The sequence below is a fragment of the Haemorhous mexicanus genome, chromosome 1, assembly GCF_027477595.1.
Source record: "Haemorhous mexicanus isolate bHaeMex1 chromosome 1, bHaeMex1.pri, whole genome shotgun sequence".
Classification (NCBI taxonomy): Eukaryota; Metazoa; Chordata; class Aves; order Passeriformes; family Fringillidae; genus Haemorhous; species Haemorhous mexicanus.
In genome coordinates, this window is record NC_082341.1 from 102742606 (window position 1) to 102758290 (window position 15685).

At 35.4% G+C, this 15685-nt stretch overlaps 1 protein-coding gene across 4 annotated transcripts in view; it reads right to left on the reverse strand.

The window, feature by feature from the left end:
• The window catches only part of CCDC102B (coiled-coil domain containing 102B), a 141549-nt gene that overhangs the window by 86631 nt on the left and 39233 nt on the right, over positions 1-15685 (reverse strand). For 2 of the 4 annotated variants that reach the window (XM_059857464.1, XM_059857472.1), the window contains one exon: positions 14014-14118. The exons of 1 other annotated variant lie outside the window; for it this stretch is intronic. In XM_059857464.1, coding sequence (XP_059713447.1) covers positions 14014-14118 — 105 coding nt within the window. Of the gene's footprint in view, positions 1-13619; positions 13683-14013; positions 14119-15685 lie in introns of all 4 variants that reach the window. One more of the 4 variants, XM_059857482.1, reaches the window with a different exon arrangement.

Sequence of the window (15685 nt, forward strand, 5' to 3'; positions counted from 1 at the left end):
CAATGTTCTAGGTTAAAAAAATCCTAAATTTTGTTCCCTCTTTGTCTAACCTCTCCTCAGAAAACTTATTTTTACCCTCTATGCAGGAACAATTCTAACCCCAAAGTTTATTTAAAATACAACGTACATTTACTACAAAGCAGCTAATAACTATTTCATTTTCATAAAACAGCCTAAAGTGGAATGTGCTTTCAATCCAAAAATGTTTGCAATCATTTTTAAGGCTGTATGATTTTAGAGCATAATTCCATTTTCATCTTCTTGGTTCAAAACAAGAAGCACCAGATAAGTAAAAAATTTTACTGTGTCTAGTTTTGTATGACCATTTATGTATTTAAACATTTATAATTTAGAGAATACAAAGAATGAGTGAAGTCTTGGCTTACAAGATTGAACACCAATATTTTTTAAAAACTCCATTTAAAATATTACATTGTTTTAATTAAAGATATTTTGGGGTTTTTTTTTCATAAATTGATTCTATTTTATTTTTTCAGTATGTGAACGCATGTTTATAATGGACAAAACACAAATGCATAGTAGAAATATACCTATTCAGAAAATAATTTAAAAAAAATTATATAGAACATATTTTATTATTCCAAAGTAATGTATGCAAGTTAGGGAATCACGCCCAGTATTTAGAGAAAAATCTTGTTTTCTTTACAAAGAAGAACAGGGGGATTTTATTCCATATGAGGAATAAGAAGAATTTGAAACTATTTCTAGACATTTCTCCTCATAAACTCCAGTTTTCACAACTTCTCCTTGATTGGCGTATGACCTTCAGCATTCCAAAGTGTAAAACTTCTGCTTCATGCACATGATCCTGATTGGTTCTTATGAAATTGAATATAGGCTCGTGCTGAAGCATTTGATTTAACATTTCTGTGTGAGTTGCATCCACTCTTCAGTGAAATTAACTTATCTGCCTTTAGAAGCTAGTAAGCACCACACACTTGAAAAGGTCTTGGAAAACCTCTTGTGATTTGTCATCATGTATTTAGGTTACTAGTAATAAATTCTTTATAAAAAAAATTGGAGGCTAATTGCATTATTTGAAACATTTCAGAAAAATAAGCACATGGAAGAAAATAATTTTTTCTTGGATAAGAACTAACTAATATACTGGGAAAATTATTAGAAATTCATAAAATATATATTTTCTAACCCTAGTCACTTAGTAACAGAATACTAAATTGTAGTCACAATGGTGTCAGGGCATATAATTTCTTTAACAGTTCTCTATTCCTATTTCAAGGGATGTATACATTCATCAAAAAAATCCCATAAGCATTCAAGGCTTTTTATTATCTTCACTATCCTTCATCTTTTAGTATGAACACCACAATTTTTTTTACATTATTGAACCTTTTATTACATCCTGATGGAAACAAATGGAACAGTTTAAAAACTACAAGATTTTTGTGGAGCATTTTGAAAACAGAAAAGAGTAGAGTCAAATCTAGCTTTGCTGGGAAATAAAAAATATTAAAATATCTCATTATTTTTCTCTAGGACCTTATGTTCTTTCCCTTTATAGGACATTTTCCTAAAATTTTTGAATTTATGGAGTCAATATTTTCTAAATCATGAAGATTATTCTTGTGTATAAAATAAAATATTTTATTTATTAGACTTAAGAAGTCCCAGTAAGGTCAATGGAAATAAAGTTTAGTCTCAGCACAACCATCAGCTTCTGAAACAAACAGAAACATCAATAGCTTTCTTTGCCTAATCAATGCAGACAGATTGATTTTTCAGAAGGCAGACTATTATGTATGTCTGAGTACCATGACCTTTCAGATTTTACCAACAATATTCTTCATGTAAATTGATCTGCCTTATACCATGGGAGCCAGGGATGCAGAACTGCCAAAAGCATTCACTTCCACTTAGTTAGCTGGAAATATTACTTACGAAAAAGCACCTTCTTCAATCATGGTGCGTCATGTGATGAGTTGTAAATGTCTAAGACAATTCAGAATTGCAGATACCTTTACACCCAGTAATCATAAAACCACGAGAGTGTGAATGTAGAGTAATTGATTTAAACTTATCAGTTCTAGGCCATTAGACTTGGTAAAAGGTATTTCCACTCAACTATACAGGAGCCCATTACAGTAATTTCCATTTGAAGGTCAGCCATCACCAGTGTTGACCTTCAACATGACATCAAACTTATTAATTGATCAATTTACCAGAACAACGAACAACCACAAAACAATAACAAAAAACCAAAACATACAAAAAAAACCAACCAAAAACAAGCCACCAAAACAAATCAAACAAAAAACCCCATCCACAAATAAACCCACAAAACAAAAAAACTCATAAAAACAAAAACAAAAAACCAAGCTCACATTTAATCAATCTGAACAGAATAAACATTATTTTGGTGAATTAGGCTGGGCTGAAACTATCGCTGTTCAGCAGTTTTATAGCTTCTTAGCCAAGTTCTAATTCAGATACAGACATTTGATACTAAGTGATGGACATGGGGGCTCTAAGGGCAGAGGATGGGCTTCCTGGGCTTTGGGCCAATTTAGAGACAGTATAGCTGAGGGCATGCTCCTGCTCCCTTTTTAGAAAGGACCTTAAATAAAGCTTGGACAAAATGCTCTGCTGCAAACCAAAAGTAAGTGCTGCTCAGCTCCTGGCCTTGTTTCCCTCAGGGAATGGGTGGCCCTCTGACATATTGGAAGAGAGGTTAACATACTGGCCTTGATGCTGACACCGAAATTACAGTAGGGCAACAGAAGAGGAATTCTGGATTCTAAATACTTACAGTCATTACAACACTGGCACAAAAAGCAGTCTCCACAGACAAATCACTTGGAAAATTACAAGGACCTCTTGCAAACTCTAGGACAGAAAAATGTTTTCTAGGACAACATGTGTAAGGGTTTCTACGACCTGCTTAAGCAAGGTTTAAAACAGTCTACTAAATGTAGTATACTATCTGGACCTAAAAAGATTGCATCTTCCAACATGGTTGCAACTCATTTGTATTACCCATTTGATAATGTGAAAATAAATATCTTTATTTATTTATTTAGGATGTATGGCTGAGAGTAAGGATTTATTATGTTATCTAAGAATTCCTGCTAACTGACTTCATGATTTATATTTCTGCTTGTAGATAATAGGTAAAATAATGTTGGAGACTATTTATAACAATAGTTAACATAACATATATAATTTATAACAATGTTTGTTATGTTAACACATAACAACATAATTATGTTATGTTGTTATGTGTTAACATAGCTTGAGAATGCCTTGAAATTGTTTTTTTAACATATTCATTTCCCAACTCTAATTAAACAATGATACTAGAAATATTAGAAATATTAGATGTTATTCCCTTACAAAAAAAAAAAATTCTTTCACAATGTTTTTGCAATAATAAGTGCAGTTTTAGACTATAGCAAAATAACATCTTTAGCATCATCAAGTACAAATAAAATTCTGGTCAAAGCATCTTAAAAACAAAGAAAAAGAACAAAAAACAGAAAAAAAAAGGAATTTGCCTTTAGGTAGAGAAATAACTTTGGTAATCTTATATGAACTATTATTTTCCTCCATCACAAATTTTCTGGAACAGAGAAAGGCAAAGACATCAATATTCCTAAACTGAGAAAAGCAAAGTATATGGGAAGAGATGAGGTCAGACTAGAGGTGCTCAGATCCATAGGTAAGTATTTATGCTGTCAGAGGACTACCTGCCTCATTGAATCTTGACAAAATTACCTTAAATAATAACAAAATAAAAACTGTTTTTCTGTTCTCCTCTTTGGCACAGGACTGAATTTTTATGAAATTCTTAAGCCTCAAAGTATTGTGATTTTTTTTAAAATAAGGTCTGATGAAGAAATACTAGATTATTTCCACTATTTCCAATTAGATTTAGATTACTCTTTCCCTATAGTCGCAGAATCATAGAATGGTTTATGTTGGAAGGAACCTTAAACATCATGTGATTCCAAACCCCTGCTATAGACAGAGATATCCTTCACTAGACCTGGAGGCTCAGAGCCCCACCCAACCTGCCTTTGAACATTTCTGGGGATGGTGCAACCACAATTTCTCTGGGCAACCTGATCCATGCCTTACCACCCTCATAATAAAGAATTGCTTCCTAATATCTAATCCAAACCTACTCTCTTCCCGTTTGAAGCCATTCCACTTTTGTCTGTCACTACACATCCTTGTAGAAAGTCCCTTTCTGTCTTCCTTGTGGGCCCACCTTAGATACTGGAAGGCTGCAAGTAGGCACCCCTGAGCCCACTCTTTTCCAACTCTGAACAAATTCTGGTCTCTCAGCCATGCCTCATAGAAGAGGAGCTCCATCCCTCTGATCATCTTGGTGGCCTGGACTGGCTCCAACAGCTCAATGTCTTTCTGGTATTGAGGACCCCAGAGCTGGATGCAGCATTCCAGAGGGGTCTCACCAGAGCAGAGCACAGCTGAGGGGCAGGGACCTCTCCCTTGCTCTGCTGCCCAAGCTGCTTTAGATGTTACCCAGGGCACATTTGGGTTTCTGGGATGCAAGAGCACATGGCTGGGTCATGTCCAGCTTCTCACCCAGCAGCAGCCCCAAGGCCTTCCCCCAGGTCTGGTCTCAATCTGTTCATCCCACAGCCTGTGTTGATACTGGGGGTGGCCCTGACCCAAGCACAGCCCCTTGCACTTGGTTTTGTTAAATCTCATGAGATTTGCATTGTCCCACTTCTTGAGCTGGATATACTGGGATGAATAAGTAAAAGAGGAAGGGAGGAAGGGATAAATAAGTAAGAGAGAAAGGGAGGAGGAGAAGGAGGGAGGGAAGAAGGAAAAGGAAAGAAAGAAGGAATAAGAAACATTATGAAGGTTTACATAGGGACATTATTACACAAACTTGGCTAAAAGGGATAGGAAGTGGGAGCAGGTCAGGGACAGCTGAGCCATGCTCTCTTCAATGAACACAATAACCCAAGATAGCTGTTCTGAAAGCAATGGGCTATGCATAGTACAGCAAGGCAAATCACAAGATATTCCAAACATCTACTGCTGACTGTTTAAAGAACTGAAATTTCCTGAAATTTCCTGAAACTGAAATGTCAAAAATTTTCAAATCCATGAGCATGCATTTTTGAGAGAGATACTGCTGAGGAACAATTCCTTTTGTTCTTTTTCCAAGACTATTAAAAGACATCCCAAATTGAAGGCTGAATTAGGCTCTCCTTACTTTTTATTTTTTTTAAATTTTTTTTAAAAAGTAATTTGAATCACAGAATATCCTGAATTAGAAGGCCCTCAAAAAGATCAGTCCTTTTCCTGTAACAAGTGAATTTGAAAGTCTGCTACTTCAAAGAAGATGGAATTTAATCAGAAGAAGTATTTTAAAATATTCAGTAACTGTAGCAAGTACCTTGCCAACTGAGACAAGCTTTCAGATATTTCACACAGGGCCAAAATTTCTATATAACTGAAAAGATTAATCACTGATTAATCAGATTTGACAGGCTGGATTCAAAGGAATGAAACTTGAAGAGAGCGTTGGCATACTTAGATGCACATTTACCCCTTTACCAAATGACAACTTAATCATGAGACAAAAGAAAAAAAAAAAAGTAAAATTCCTGACCTTCTATCAACAGCAATAATGTTAAGAAAATATTTGAAGTATTAATAAAATGGGGGGGGGGAATAGAATTAAAGATCGGAATTTTATCTTATTACAGATTTTGGGAACAATTTAAAAACATTCAAGTCTGACAATAGAGCAGGAGAAAGTTAAATCAATTTCACAGACATATTTGGAGGAAGGGTTTATTGTGGTGATTTCATAAGGGAAGTATACAAAACATAATATCACATGAATAGAGTAATTATCTTTTTACAAGGGGGGAAAATAGATCTTAAAATCTGGCAGTACTTTTATAAAGATAACTAGGAGAAGTGAGAAAGGATAGGAGGAACAACTTGCAGAAATTAGAAAAACTATTATTAATCCTTTTTTCTAACAAATCAACAGCAAGAAACCTCAAAGTCTATTGATAATTACATAAACAGCATCAAAAATTAAGGAAACAAGAAAACTACTTGAGTTTCCTCTGAATTCACATGGGAGAAGCATGGAAATAAATAATTTTGTGCCCATATTTTAAATAATTATATGGGTTACATCAGAGGATCCATCTCAAACTGAACATTGTCATAAATCAAGGAGACAAAATGGGTAGCTAAAAAGTCCTGGGTTGAGATATCAGACATTAAAGAATTCAAAAAGCCTAAGAAACAGCTAACACAAGGACAATTTTTAAAATGTTTCAAGAGGATATTAAAAACCCAGAAGGAACTGATAATGACATTTTTAATTACAAATAAGATGAGGCATGGGCAAATATTATTTATTGAGGAAGAAACAAAACAATTTTTATTCAAAAAATCTTAGGTCTTACTAACTTATGCCAGTTTTCTGAATGAGTCAATCCCCTGATTCTGCTAGAACAGAGGTCTAGGCAGGCTTTCAAATGTCATTTAATAAGGATCTTCTACAATGATTCTTAGAGAAATTTAGCTGACATAAAAAAAAGAGGTCCTTACATACAGGAATACCTAGTTACTAAATTAGGAAAAAAGTAAGTGAGAAGGGAAAGAAAAGAAGAAAAATGGAGCAGTTTCCATGGTGTTGGAAGATCCTATCAGGGATGGCATGAAGGAGGGAACTGAATTAATTTTCTGTTTCAGTATCATGGAAATGTAAAAGTAGATGAAAAGAAAACAGTGTAAATGTTTTACTAATGTGCAGCTAAATTTATAATTTTTCATGGCAGGGCATAGTGGATGTTAAAAATTAACATGTGCTCCAAAATAATTTATAAAAATTACCAAAAAAATGTTCAGTAGGAAGCATTAGAGTTGAAAAACACTGATCTCATTCTGGAAACTTCTAAGACATGAGCTGCTAAGAGCCCATGACAGTTCTCTGAGACAATATTCCTCTGCTGCTCTTAGGAAGTATTCCATACATACCCATTTTTGGTCCATGTTACAAATGGGATATAGGGTTGGGTGAACTTTTATTCTGATGGCATGCAAATACTCTCACGCTACTATGCAAAAATAAAAAAGGTAACTGACTTTTCTAAAGCAAGCTTTCCCTGCTGACTGGAAAAAACAGGGAGGGAGGTGGTGCAATAGAGTTGGGAAACTACAGAACAATACTAAATATGTGTTCTTAAGTGAAGTAAAAATATTGTCCTAAAAAGAAAGAATAAATATAGAATAGCTAACTATAGACATACATCAAAAAAACTTAGAGCTTTTCTGTGTAATAGCTTTTTAATGTGTAATTAAAAAACATTTATAAGAGCTCTGAAAAATTTATCATTACAATTTACAGGGCCATTCAAGAAGTTAGAATATGGGTGATAAAATAATAAAATTAAATGAAAAATTTGAAGCATATTAATGCTCTTAAAGTTATACCACTAGTCAGATGCAAATGAGAGATTAATTTTTAAATCTGTTCTTGAACTTTGAGCTTTTCTTGTCAGGAATTCTGAATTTAATATCTTTGAAACTGGAAACAAATTGGAGAGAAAAGTACAGTTCTGAGTGTTGATTCTTAGCAGTTTGTAATCCAGTAATTTTTCTCCTGTCTTTATTAAATATCAGCAAATTTTGCTAGAGGAAAGATATCTGTAAAGCTCTATTTTTATTAGTTTTAGCTCTACAATTTAGACAATTTTCTAAGGAATTGAAATGAACATTTCACCAGAAAGTAATTAGAAAACAAACATATAATAACAACAGTACTCCATGTTGTAATTCTGACAAAATATATTGTGTTTTAGAAATCCATTAAGGGAGCACATTGTGCAGCCTGTACTGTTTTATCATTGCAACAACCAGCCCCAGTGGTTTTTGTTGAAACAAATCTATTTCTCCACTGGATGAACAGTGCTAGATGAATATCAAAGGGTTTAACAATATTACCATAATTACATCTCTTCTTGAGTTTTGTTCTGATGAAGAGTAAATAAATAGAACTCAGTCTAAGAGATCCGTGACACAAACCCAGGAATGAAACATGTGGCAATTAATACATCCCCTAAGTATTTAAATTCCTCTCTTATCATGTGGGCAAATCATAAAACTCCTCCTCTGTACTGTGGTGCCTCCTCAAAATGCATCTGGCACTCCCCAGGCATTCAGAGGGCATGCAGACAAATCACATCTACACACTCTCTGAATGGGCTCACTGTTGGCAAGGAAGCAGTTTGCAACTCCTTTTGCATTTGGCCCTACTCACACCCTTAATTCAGCACAGCAGAAGTAGGCAAACAGAGCAGAGCAGCAAAAGTTAACATAAACATGACAAAACAAACACAGGAGTCAAGATTTTTCCTGCTCCTGTGGCCCTTAACCCCCATGTGGCATTTGGCCATCCCAAAAACTGTCAATGCTCCAGCCACATCCACTCTCTCAGGGCTTAGAGCAAGGATTGTCAATATCTGAAGCAGAACTTCCCATATGGTTTCCTTTAGAATGAATTAATGTGCACAAAATCACTCCAAATTAAAGCAATACCAATTCAAGCAGGGATGATGAAAGAATTTGCCTTAAAGTCACATTGTGTCTTTTAACCAAAATATAAAGGTATGCTTATGCAGCTGCAGCAGTTTTCGTCTTATCTTGCTCCATTTATTTTTCTTGACTACTTCTAAAATTTGATTTTTCAACTGTACTTACAAAAACTGTTTTAATTAATAACTTGTGATACAATTCTGTGCAGCTCAAAGTAATAAGGCTGTCTCTCATCAAAAGTGTGCTACTGTAGGGGTCTAGCCTTTATTAAAAAATAAATCTGGAAGTGAGTACAGTTGTGCTATAAAATCTTCTTTAGAGATGTGCAGAGACAGAGGATTTTCATTTTGGAATTTTTGTTAATTTGATTTTCCTAGATGTTAAAAAAAAGGGAATGTTTGAAATTTGATTTCTTACTCAATTAAAAAAATAGATTTAGGGAGCAGCAATTTAGTCTTATAGCCTTTACTAGTTTTGTTTAGTTTTTTTTTAGTTAAAGCAAGTAAGGTTGTTCACATTGTACCCATTCCCACACCAAAACTTTGTATCCATAAAAATTAGAGTTTATACAGTGGTACTGTTAGGAAGACTTTATGGCTGCAGCTGATGAATTATTTTCTGCATATAAGAAAACCATCATTAAATACCTCATATAATTAGGAAGAAGAAATACCCCTTTCACTTCTAAGGGAGGAAAGAAAGGGTCTAAGGGAAAGGAGATAGTGGATTATGTTTAATATTTTAAAAATATAAGAAAAACCAACCTCATTGAAGTTGCATCATTAAAAATAAATTTTGCCTGTGAAATGTGAGGGAACACACCCACGTCTGACACTATGATGGGATGACCTTGGCTGAATTCCAGATGCCCACCCAGCTGCTCTCTCACACCTCTACAGGACAGGAGTGGAAAGGAAGAGAGAAGGTTTCATGGACTGAGATAAATTTACCTCACAAAAAATAGACTTGACTAGGGGAAAATTAAATATATTACCCATTAAAATAGAGTAGAATGGTTAAAAACAAAGAAAAAACTAAAATCATCTTCCTTCCTTCTCACCCTTACTCTCAGGTTCAACATCACTTCCTTACTCATTTTCTCCAGTACCTCCTCTGTCTATGCACAGAAGAGGAATGTCAGGATACGGCTTCTCTCTGCTTCTCCTTCCTCCTCATGTGTTCCCCTGTATCAGAGTGAGGGGTGTCACTCCCATGGGATACAATCCTTCACAAACTGCTCAAGCATGGCTTTACAAACTGCTCAACCAGTTCTTCAAGGACTGGTTGAGGATGGGAGCTTTCCATGCAGTAAGACTTTTAGGAAAGACTGTTCCAGAGTGGGTCCCCTAGGGTCTGATGTTCCTGCCAGGAGCCTACTCCTGCCTGTGCTCTCACAGGCTGCACTTTCCTTCAGAGCATAGGGTCCAGCAGAGGTCATGCATGGGCAGTAGGATGGCCATTTCCTCCACCATGGACCTCCAGGGGCTGCAGGGGCACAGCTGCCTCACCTTGGTCTGCACCATGGGCTGCAGGGGAATCCATCCTCTAGCTCCCAGAGCACCTCCTCCCCTTCCTCCTTCAATGACCTTAGTGTCCACAGGGCTTTCACTTTCACATTGGCTCATCTTTGGCCAGTGAGTTTCCTTTGGAGCCACTTGGAGCTGCTTGTGTCTGGGGGAGCTCCTAAGCTCGTCTCACAAAGCCCATGGCTATACAGATTTTTTTGCAAACAGCATGATAACCTTATACTACAGACAGAAATCAAACTTAAAATAAAAATTATTTCACGCATCCACAAGCTTCACAGTTCAATATCCAGGTCCACTGCAAAACATAATTCCATTAATTTAATATTTCACAGCCAGCTATTGCTGTTTACCATAATCATTAGAGAAAATACAAAAGAATAGTGAATATTTCTCAAAATTACTTTATAAGTTTGTTTCAAGGTCATATTAACAGACGAAAGAGAAGATATTTTTCCATAAACATAATGTTTTGGGTATTGATTTATACCATCAACAAGGTGTGTTTTTTTCATGCTATCCCTTCCTAGATGAACCAGTTAGACCCACTTAATATTTTTATCATGATATCAGTCAAATAATGCATCCATTCATTTAAATGATACTTTCCATTTCAGGAACTACAATCCATAAAACTGCACAGCAACAATGTTTGATCCCAACTGTTTCATCAATTCTGCTCATCTTCTACAACAGAACTTAACCTTTCAGAAACTGCATGGGGAAACATTTTAAACCAACATACTGCCAGCTAAGAATAATATTGAAGACTCACACTTTTTGAAAGACGTAATTAATATTATATTTTATATTCAGAACTTCAGTCTGTGTGGCTTACTACTATGAGTGGCAAGAGATTGCACAAATTCTATGTCCTGTGGATGTATGGATACCTATTAAAGAGCAAGATAACTGTCAGCATGAAACCGTTTCGATAAGGATGTAAGGATTTAATTTCTGTGTATTGATACCATGTTTTTAATACTGCTAAAACCATTACTAAATAATTGCCATTGTTTTCTTATATCCTTTACAAGTACAAATCAGCCGTATATCAATTAATAACACTGAATATTGTTTTAAACTACTGCAATGGAAAATCCAAATAATCTCACAAATAGAGGTTTTAGAAAAAAAGTAGATACTAGGCAATTGTGTTTGCTTTGAGATTCACTCTAAAAAAAAATTAGCTGTATGTCTGGTGTCTACTTGCTAAATAAAGCCATAATCATACACATAGAGATGCACAAAGACCTTTAAATAGCTGTAGTTTCAATTTTTGCTGACCTAGACATCTAACCATCACCCACATTACAGCAGTCATTCTTTTTACTACTCTAACCCTGCTTATAATGTTATTTTATTTGAACTTGAAGCTTCTATCCCAGAAATAAAAGGGTCTTGAACCAGAAGTCAAAGCAATAGTTTTCAGGTTATTTATAGCATTAGGGAAAATCAGAAACAGTCTCAGAATATAGCAAGGTTCAACAGCGACATTAGGATGTGTCTACAAAGGAATAGACAGGTTCCATCTAAATTGAGTCAGGCTGGAGTGCTTGAAAAAGGAACTCTCCTTTCTTAACACCTGTTTTGCATTTAATAGCAGTAGCAAGGTTAATTTTCTCATTAAGGGTTTGCCACTTTAATCCTGTTGCTCTTTAATTTTACTCATGTTGTCAATGGGTGTTTGGTGTCACAGAAGACCATTTTTGGAGGTACCACTTGCTCTCTGCAGCCAGAGAGCCCTGGACACAGTGAGAAGAATGCTTAGGATACTGTGGCAGACCCTGGCAAGGAGATCTGGCTGGAAATGCTGCTGAAGACTGCAAGAGACCTCAGCCTTGGGGATGATGCAGGGCATGGTTCCCAGCCTAAATAGAGAAACACATCACATGCTCAATTCACAGCTCTGGAGGGAAAATGCTCCCATTAAGGTCTTGCTGTGTCCCTCTGAGGCTGGGGCAGGCAGGGGCAATATCCTTGCCTGTAGGTGGGATCAAGTTCTGTTGTTAAGCTGAAGGAAGGGACCAACAAGGACCTTGGGGAATTTAGCAGTGACAAAGTCCTACACCTGGGAAGGATGAGTCCATTGCAATGACATGGTGATGTCTTCTTCCAAAGCAGCTGTTGCTTAGAGACTGGCTAAGCAATCAGTCTGCTGGTGGTGTTGGTCCCTTCTTCATCACTTGTTTTTTTTTTTTTTCTTCTTTTCCCTTTCCCCCCTTCCCAGTTATTAATCAGTCTTTATCTCAATTTGCAAGTTATTTTTCTCAATTTTTCTCCTCCAATTCTGTCCCTCAAGCCACTGCTGGAGAGTGAATGAGGCTGAGTGGGAGCCTTACTGCCAGCTAGGGTCAAACCATCACAAACCCACTGCTCAGAGCAGGTCATGCAGACCTGGATGTTTTTAAGACCTCACTAGACAAAACCTTGAATAACTCAGTCTGGCTTCGGAGCTGGTCTTGCTTTGAGCAGAAGGTAGGACTGAAGATCTCATGAGGTCCATTCCAGTCTGACTTGCCCTGTGATTCCATGTTTGGCAGTTATTGTAAATCAAATATAAGGGTGCTTTACTAATGGAGAGAGCTGATACTAACAGAGAGAGCTGATCACATGTATCTAATAGTCTATGCAACTAACTGTTTTTTAAAAGAAAACCAAGCACATAAACAAGCCAGCACAGACATATAAGCAAAAGGGATTTGAAATACAGTAATATGCCTAAGAAGATGAGCCTCTTTCTGGCCATATCTCCTACCTCAAGTTACTTGCATTACAAAAAAATCAAGAAAATACAGATGTGATATGTATATGTTATCATAAAATAAATAGTAGTAAAGAAAAGTTAAAACCCATTGTATATTATGTAAAATATATTGGAAAGGTAGGTTTATATGCATGAACTTCCATTTGCTATTACTCAGTCATGATGGAAACAGAAAAATCTTATGATTATATTTAACAGCAGACATCAGGTATAAAACCTCTTTCCCAGTCTTTCCCAAGAGATATTACCTAGTTACTAAGCCCTAAATCTAGTTACTTAGAATGTCATTATTCAACAGCAAATGCACATAAATTAGATGAAATTATTTGTTATTTAGGCAAATAAAAAAAAAGTTACTGTTTCTCCCTACACACCTCCTAGCATCGGATATGTACATTTAGTGATTGATTGGTGGGTTTGGGGGCCTTTTTGCTTTCTCTTTTTTGAACTTTCAGGGTCTCAATGAAAGTGGGAGCTTTCTGGATTACTGTTTAGTTATCAGCATAGACAACCACAAAATAAAGGAAATATGCTCAGCTAAAGTTCTTTAAATAAATTATCAAGTCATTTTCAGCAGGACAATAAATGACCAGATCTTTGAAGGCAGAAAAATATAAGGAATGGAGCTTCTTTCAGTTTTCCCTCTCCTAAGAAGAGATTTGATGTTCAACAAGACAGGGAAATGATTTGTCTCACAGTTATTTTCTTGCTTTGACCTTCATCAGGACTCTGTATCTTGCAAAGCTTACCCTCTTCTGTTCCTCTTAGTCTTCACTTTTTCTTCCTAGTCTTGTTGTACTTGTCATTTCTCCCTGCACATTTTAAAAATGAACAGAAAATATTTTCTGTTTCTGTACCCTAAAGAAATTCTAAGCCACTGAGGTCCAATTGCTCAAGTCTGGGATGCAGTAAGGGCTGCTTTGTCTTATATAATCTTTGCTTTATGGACATTTTTTGAAATAATAATTTTGGGTGTGAATGCTCCTCAAATAATCCAACTAAGTAATACTACTAAACTAAGTAAAAATAAGCTGATTTTTAAACAAAAGCCTACTTTGTGCATTTTGTGTGATCACAACTCATTTGGTTAGTGTTGCTTTTCTTTTTTTTTTTCATCTCCAGAAGTTCCTGAATTTCTTTTACCTTCATTTTGAGTTTTCTGGTCTCTTCTTCCAAACTATGTTTTTCTGCTTCTAGTCGCTCTCTCTTTCCCCATTCAGAGGCATTCTCACACTGCATTCTTTCCATCTGGGAAGGTTGAGGGTAGAAGAAGGAATAACCAAAAAAGAAAGAAAAAGGAAGAAGAATAATCTGAATAAAACTCCCTGGTTTTCACTGGGTGAGGCTAATAACTTCACCTCAGAGTAAGGTTGGCACCTTAGAAATCAGCCCAAGGTGAAAGTTTTCCATGTGTCAAAGTTAAATATTTGAAGATAACCTAGACAGTCAATTTTTCATCAAATGTACCTTCGAAAAAGTAAAGCATAGATCATTTTTTTATACAGTAACTGGTAACAAAATCCTATTGTTTTCCTGCTATTCCTGGAAAAAATAGTATTAAAATAAAATTATGTTTTAAATAAAACTGAGACTGATTTTGGCTTGACAGTGTCAAAGTTACCTTTTTATTCTGCAAAAGACAAAAATCAGCATGTTTTTATTCTGTTTACAATTTAGAAGGATTGCAATAAATGTTTATTAAACTGAAGAAGTTCTAAAGTATACCTTCAGTGCTACATACAATTATTCTCATAATCAGAAGAAAGATTTTTAAGTTTTCATGTTAATCTCTTTCTTGTGGTCATGGTTAATAGTCTTAAGTGAAATATTATCTTTTATGGCCAATGCTGTAACCTGTTTTTAGGATAACTTAATGAACTTTTTCATCAAATCCTTATATAGGACAAATTAAATATATCAACAAAAAGACACATTAATAAGTCACATAGAGTAATTATCAAAGAACTGATTTATTCTTTAGAAACAACTACATAGGTGTTTTTGTCCAGGCTGCATTAAATACTTCTCAGACTTCAAATGTAAAAATTGTAAAGTGAATTTATGTTTATAACAGAAACCAGGTACTTATCAGGTACTAATAGAAATTTATCAGAAGATTATTATCAACAAGTACTTACTGTGAACAAGATATTATTAACTGGTTTTTAACAGATTAAAAGAGATTAGCATAGATTAAAAATTGTGAAAATAAAAGGTTCCAGTTCTTTTAATTGAGGTGAAAAAAAGAAGAGAATTCCTAATATATTAAAAAAATGTCCAAATTTTTACAATTTTCAGTTCTGTGAGAACTCAAATTGATGGTTTGATAAAAATGGTGACTGAAAATATTGCGAGACACTTCTTCATTGAAGAAACAGGATATCTGTGCCAACAAGGCTTTAGAGAGAGCCATAGAGGTGTGCTTTTTCAGTTCTACTGGTTGCTTTTATTCTAAAATAAATTTCTGGCAAATAATGAAAAGGTTCTGAATGTAGAGCAAAGAGAATGAGCTGTTACAGCATAAAAGAAACATATTTCTGATCCTGTGAATAGTAACGTCATTCTCTAGCTAAACCAAATTGCAAACTTTTCCGTTCCCCACCTTATTTCTGAGTAAATAAAAACAATTAGAAACCAAATAAAGTTTAAGAAGCTCATTCAGATCACCAAAGGACAGTAAAAGTGATTGTTCCACTCTGCTCTGTATTGGTGTTGGCTCACCTAGAGCCCGGTGCAGTTTTGGGCCAGGTCATCAAAGTATAAGAGTGGGTCCAGAGTGGTAGACTACAAGTAACTAACTCCAACTCACAAGTAA